Below are 6,664 nucleotides of genomic sequence, written 5' to 3' on the forward strand. Positions count from 1 at the left end.
GCGAACTACGCTGAAGCGATCTTCTATAGATGATCCGTGTTCAGCCTTTTGTAGACAATCTATGTGCATTTTCAATGTCATCCAAATTTTCATGACGAACTCTTTTTGTTCTAGCAAGTTGATCAATATCAAACTCAGCACCTGTGATAAGAGCAGCAAACAAGCGCAGTATAATCAGTCCGTACGACAAGTTTCTCAGAGTTCAATTCGTTGTCGTTAAGAAAAATTTCTCTTCATCATTTGAGCTGATAAGAAGCCGGTCATCATTTTCAACAAAACGATGTGTTGACGACTCGTTTCAACCAATACCTGTGCTGAAGCCTTTATCATTACTAGCAGTAGACGTATATTTCCCCATAAGACCAGCAACAACTGGTGTAGCTCTAACAGCCGACCAAATCAGTCCCTAAATCCCAAAATACATTGGATCTGCGAAAGCACAACTGCTTTCGTCAAATCGATGAGAAGAACGGACAGCAACACTACTTTTAAGAGAAGTCTATACTCCGTTGACGATTGAGCTCATCACAAATTCAACAGAACCACTCAGCACTTAGGTATCACCTAAGTTCACTTAAATAAACTATTTGGAGATCAAGGCAAACGCAGCACATTCAAGCAATTTCACCATTGCAGCTGTTGATGCTTTTCTATGGAATGATTCAACCGATAGACAACTAAGCTCCCTATTCTGTGGTAAGTAAGTTCATCTACAATAGACCTCATGATACCGCTTTAGTTCTTAAGATATCAGTAGCAACTACATTGCTTGACAAAATCCAGGCGGATTTCAAATCTAATCTTTGCCATCGGAGTCCGTCCCCATGTTAATGGGACCGATATAAGGCCGACATTTAGTGCTTCATTTCTACGGATGGGTGACAATCATTGATCCCCTTGGACACATACTTCAAATTAGATGCCACTGAAGGAGCTGTTTCAACGAATAGTCGTGAAGTACATTGAATATGGTAGACCAGCCTCTCAACAGCGCATGTTCCAGTAGTAATTAAAGGAGGAAAAACATACTTTGAAGATTGCTCATCAATTTTGACAAATACACAGCACTCCTTATCAGAAACGACTGGGATTGTTTCAGTCATACCATCATAAGAACAATGCACCAGAGCTGCAACCTGTCTTGGACACGACATACTAATATTCTTGGAAGTTTCTCCGACTGAGCAGATTGAGAATTTTAATAACCAGCGGCAACAATGGCATAGAATTTGCTCCAGCGCTCGCAGCCTCTATTGCGTCAATCAATGAGGAAGAATAGCTCACCTTATTTGACTAGCAAAATTACAAATGGCAAACAAAACATTCATATATTCCTGAACTGTTATTCCGGCCAGCTCATCCGCCAAAGAAGTAATGAAAAGATTTTTGAATGAATTCGATCCAGCAGTGCATGAAGCTGAAAAACCTCAAAATGAATTTTTAGATTAGCATGCATTTCGAAGAGATTCTAGCCAACATTATTCAGATCAGTCACATTGCTAATTATTCTGAAAGGAACGATAAGCCGACCGGAGCAAGGATTCAAGAATGGTGAAGGATTTGAGGCCGGTAGCCATTTACCAGTGGCTCCAATCTGTACAACACTTTCAAGGGAGAAGACCAATGATCTAAAATTTAAATAGAGCAAGCTGGTTACTTTTAACACGCAAGTGATCAGGGACCGCTGAACCATCCAGCACTCAGACTAGCCACAGAAGCAGTATGATTCGCTGCCAATGATGATCCAGCGGACGCTGGCTGCGGCGCCGTGCACTCACGCCAGATGATTCGATGATCCGAACAAGGATACCAGTTCAATTTTTATCAAATCGGCCGTTAGTTTGGTCTCTTACAAACAACAACAATGGCTGCTAAAGGCTGGCGACCCCCAAATACGTCAGCGAACTTGCAGCTTTTGTAATTGTTCTTTTTACAAAATGAATGTTAGTGATACCCCGAAGACTGAATATTCGCCGTTTGAATCAACGTGGAGAATAACGTAGAATGCGCGATAATTTCGGCAGCGGCCTTGTCAACGCTATAGTGCAGGAAGATGTAGCAAAGGATTCATTGAAAATAATATTAAATTTTGTTTTATTTGATAATTGATTTTGCCACTAATCAACAAATCGTTACGAGTTATATTAATGGCAGCCTCAACTCGATTACCACAATAGGGAGTCATCAGGTTATGAAATACTTGACGGCTGTACGACTAATTTTAATGCATTTGATGCAGTAAAGAATTGGCTAATCGGCCAGCAACAATCGTATGGCAAATGGAATGCACAACAGCTTTGGTTTTGTTTAAATCAACTTTATCAGCAGCAAAAGGAATTCTTCAAAAAGGCTTGAGCCAACGGACCGAGCAGAGCAGCATAGACATGTGAAACTGTCGCGTAAAAGGTACAGATGGCACCATCGATTAATTTTTTTGACTCTTACCCGCGAACAATTTCAATTTCGCTCATATCCTGTTGTAGCAAATCGATGATCGTCTTATAAGGTGAAGCAGTATGTAAGACAGAAGAGCAATGATGAGATTGGCAGCTATAGTTATAAGGGACTGGGTTAGACACAGAGCGTCACAGGACCAGAGGTGTGGCCCACAGCTGGGAAACAAATGTAGACATTAGAGACGGTAACCAGAATGTCGTTCTACACGTTTGTTCATCCACGCCCTGAATCAAATTAATGGCCTGTTTTATATCAAGATGCGTAAGAACGGAGGGTTGAATTTATTGCTGCGGTAATATCTGAATACCTTATTTCATAGGGATTCACCGATTTACCAGATTGACCGGAGAATGGTAATATTTATTGAATCGTATGTAGGTAGTGAGTTATTTAATCCGATTGATAATATCTATTCTATTTGAACATAGTTTGGAATGAATTGAGGTGTGGTCTTACGAAATATATCATCAAACAAATTTAAAGGAGTATTATCAGAAACGTTGATTTTTGAACAAGTATTTATCGTGTCCTATATTTGCACAATATGACAGTAGCTATATGTTACACACTGCTTCGATGAGGTTTCGTCAAATTCAATTGTGAAATTCCAAACTCCATAAAACTGAGCAAAAATATTTACAGCATATTATTGTATTTTACCAGATTGGAACAACGAGGTTGGCGGTTATCTGTTTTTTGGCTGTATCTATTTATAGTGGTCTAAGATTAAATTGATTAACTCCTAATGATGTTTTACTAGCATAGAAAATAGTCTTCAAAATCGCTTGAACCTAAAACGATTAACGGATCAATTGTATGTTGAGCAAAATTTAGCTTTGTTTGGGGTTGGTCGCTAGTTTCCCATTTAGTTGACTGTTCATAAATGTCTTGAATTGTTCCTTCTAATGGTTTTGTGGAATTGAATGGCGTTTCACTGGGAACCATTGTTTTATCATGGTTTTCATTTTCTTGTTGAGTTATGTTTAACCAATCAGTGAATGATATGTTTCGTTTTTGTGAGTTGTAAACTAGTGCTAATGTTTTCCATGTGTCCTGGTGGTTTTCAATTTTCCAAAATTTTGCTAGAACAGTCGATATTTCTCTCTGTTTTGCCACTCCAATAATTTTTTTCGAATAATAAGACCGAAATGCCATGAAGCCATTTAATCTCCTTTTTGAATATCTTTCGAATTTATTCTGGCGATGTAGATAGTGATTTTTTTCAGAGCTTTTCAATGTTGAAAGATAGATAGACAACTCTTTTGAGGGATTGGGAATTGGAGGATGTGGTGAAAATGAATAAACATTAGTGAAAGCGTTAGTACTCTTCTCACTGTTGCCAGTCGAAAGGGAACATTTCTGGCCGGTTATCCGTTTGATCGATAAACGTTTGTTGAAGCGAATTCGTTTGAAGGAGCCCATAGTATTAGTTGTAAGAGTTTGCAAGCTGATTTTAATGGTTTTTCTGTCTAACTGAAAATATGATAAGGAAGTGGTATTTATAGATATATTTTGTTTGAATTAATGTGGGGTGCCAATCTGAAGTTGCCGCAAATCTAATTTCATTGAACTCCAAAGATGTTCTGAATTTGAAAAGCGATGAATGAAACCAAACGGACACTGAACTCTGTGCTGTTTTTGATATCACAAACTTGGCCTGGATATAAAATTCGATTGACAATTTTTGAATTTTGAACAAAAATCATTGATTTGATGATTGACATTCAACCGCAATATTGATGGTTGAGATTTATTCCTTTACTCAATAACAATTTGAAAAATTGGTGTTTAAAAATTAATTATATTGAGTATTTATCTTTAGGACAAGTCAGTTTCAATACTTACTTCTGGTTTTTGCAATGGGTGTTCAAATAAGGTACGTCACCGTGATTTTCGGATTGTGACGCTGAGCTTCAATATTGATTTTGCACTGGTTGAATTGATTCACTAAGATTGATATTTATTGTTAAACAAAAATTTGATGTTGTAATATTCATAGAAAAAAAAGGGGGGTAAAAACGGAACGATTCCAAATTGGCAAAGTAGTTGTAATTGTTGAAATTCTCCATGAATCTATTAAAAAATTGCATTACGATCTATCTGCAATCGGTTCACTTGAACGCTGAATCAGGGGGTTTTTCGTCTCACCCATACGGAAAAAGTCCCTTTCTTATTCAATGACAAGATGGTAGGGTAGCTTATATTTGTTTTATTTATAAGGCAACATCGTTTTCTTTTCACTGTCTAGTAGATATGACTTTGGAGCAGATGACGATATCATGGATATTTCAAAGATTATTGAATCCACCAACTCAACTGATAAAGACGAGATCAATTTTGAAAGATTTCAAAAGTATGAGTTTAACTTTTTACATATAATTGTTGCTTTGCATAATGATTGAATTATATGGCTAATTAGTAACAGATTACAAAATGTTTATAGTAGATTAATTGCAACTTTGGAATGTTTGACTGCAAATGAAGTGTTTAATCCTGAATCAACAAAAAAACAAATTGATTTGGCAGAGAAAGTAAGTTGCCCTCACATTGAATGGATTTTATAACTACATAATACTAATTATTAGGATTTGGTTGATTTCGATTCATTTTACTGCCCCAATGGCAAAATGAACAATTATTCGGTTGACGAATCAGATCTAGCGTCCAAAATAATAGTTCTTTCTCAAAATATCAGATTAATGGTAAAATCAAGATTGGAAATCAATTTGTTGCAAAATCTTTTATTTTCGCCACTTGATGCAAGTGATTCGATCGGCGATAACCATCGTATTTTTGGCAGTAAAATGGTGAACTGCAATTCAGGAGATAATTGTCAAACTACTAAAGGCCCATTCCACAGAAAGCAATGCAATAAAAATTTTTTGGAGGATGCAGATGCTAAACAAAACCTGAGTATATGTTGGGATAGAATTGAGGTTCAAAGTTCTGAAACAGAAATAACACGATTAAGTCAAAAACGAACCAGAAAAACCGAATGTTTGGGTTGCCCTTCGAAATCTGATAATAAAAAACAAAAAAATAATTTTAAGTTCGCCGTGGTAATTACACCTAGTGAAGTTCGCAAAAAAAGGTACTCATTTATGCCAGGAAGTGGAACCTCACAAAAGAAGTATGGGAAAAAAATACTTGAAGATTGGTGCGTAATGAGCAAAAATTTGTTTTGAACAATGCAGAAATGAAATATTAACATATTTAACAGGTATCACGCAAACTCAAAATATCCTTACGTTGGAAAAAATATTGGGAGGCTTTGTAAATTATCAGGATTTGATGCAAGCAAAATAAGAACGTGGTACGTATTTAAGAAAATGAATGCTCCAACACTGGAATTAGAAAATATTATTAACGACAAATCTTTAGGTTTTCCAACAAACGGTATGTGTTAGCCGCCATTTGTTTGGCAAGTTTTCTGTTTATTATATTTTTGAATATTAACAGCCTTTAGCAGAAGGAAAGATAAATCTCGGGGTATTTCTGAGGACCTTCGCCCATTGCTTGATCAATAATACATTCGTAATTTTTATTAACAAATCCGTTAAATAAAATAAAGGAACGAATTTGAAATTTATTTAGAGGGTTCTTGGGTAGGGTGGTAATGATAATTGACTAGCAAACAAATGAAGCAATACCATTTATATGGGTAGATCTCTTTGGATGAAATACGCATAAATATTGGAATTTTGAAATATATATGATTAATTACGTGTGTATTACTGTGAGATGTGATTTACTTTGGCAAATGCTTTCAGATTCATATGGCAAAGGCGTAGTTGGTGATAAAATCAATCAAATATGATCAAGACACAAAGAACGGTGTTGACATCACAGATGCGACAACATAATTGTACGTAGTGATTAATTTATTTTGTGCGGTTTTGGATAGACTAGACGCGTTGACCAAAAATATCAATCACAGTAATATGCAACGAAATACAATGTAAAAGAATTTTTCAATTTACCTATGATGTTTTCCAGATTACTCAAAAGTGGGAGCTGGTAAGTAAAAGAATATCATCTGATGTTTCCTATCGTGATGATGACAAAGAAATCGAACGCCCAATGGAGATAGAGATGTATCAATCGCTCAAATGAATGTGATTGTAGGATATAGTCCATAATTTTATTTTGGTTTGCTAAAATCATTGACCGGACATCGGCCAAAGGGGAGACGTTCAAGGTTGTGGAT

At 36.2% G+C, this 6,664-nt stretch overlaps 2 protein-coding genes across 2 annotated transcripts; one reads left to right on the plus strand and one right to left on the minus strand.

The window, feature by feature from the left end:
• Positions 1-40: 40 nt before the first annotated feature.
• ASCRUDRAFT_165243 (uncharacterized protein) lies at positions 41-3,879 on the minus strand (the record flags this gene model as incomplete). The annotated part of the gene is made up of 1 exon (XM_020189428.1): positions 3,214-3,879. The coding sequence occupies one exon, from the start codon at positions 3,877-3,879 to the stop codon at positions 3,214-3,216; it is 666 nt and encodes a 221-aa protein (XP_020044211.1).
• An 832-nt stretch (positions 3,880-4,711) lies between these two features.
• ASCRUDRAFT_165244 (homeodomain mating type protein a2) lies at positions 4,712-6,237 on the plus strand. The gene is made up of 6 exons (XM_020189429.1): positions 4,712-4,810; positions 4,883-4,988; positions 5,043-5,614; positions 5,678-5,770; positions 5,839-5,853; positions 5,927-6,237. The coding sequence occupies exons 1-6, from the start codon at positions 4,737-4,739 to the stop codon at positions 5,982-5,984; spliced, it is 918 nt and encodes a 305-aa protein (XP_020044210.1). The 5' UTR covers positions 4,712-4,736; the 3' UTR covers positions 5,985-6,237.
• The last annotated feature ends 427 nt before the right edge of the window (positions 6,238-6,664 follow it).

Source organism: Ascoidea rubescens, assembly GCF_001661345.1.
Source record: "Ascoidea rubescens DSM 1968 unplaced genomic scaffold ASCRUscaffold_25, whole genome shotgun sequence".
Taxonomy (NCBI): domain Eukaryota; kingdom Fungi; phylum Ascomycota; class Saccharomycetes; order Ascoideales; family Ascoideaceae; genus Ascoidea; species Ascoidea rubescens.

Excerpts from the sequence above, each read along its gene's own strand:
- ASCRUDRAFT_165244 (XM_020189429.1), top strand. The coding sequence starts at position 4,737 with ATGGATATTTCAAAGATTATTGAATCCACCAACTCAACTGATAAAGAC. Across the intron at positions 4,811-4,882 it reads AATTTTGAAAGATTTCAAAA|ATTACAAAATGTTTATAGTA; the intron begins GTATGAGTTTAA and ends AATTAGTAACAG. Across the intron at positions 5,615-5,677 it reads AAAAAAATACTTGAAGATTG|GTATCACGCAAACTCAAAAT; the intron begins GTGCGTAATGAG and ends CATATTTAACAG.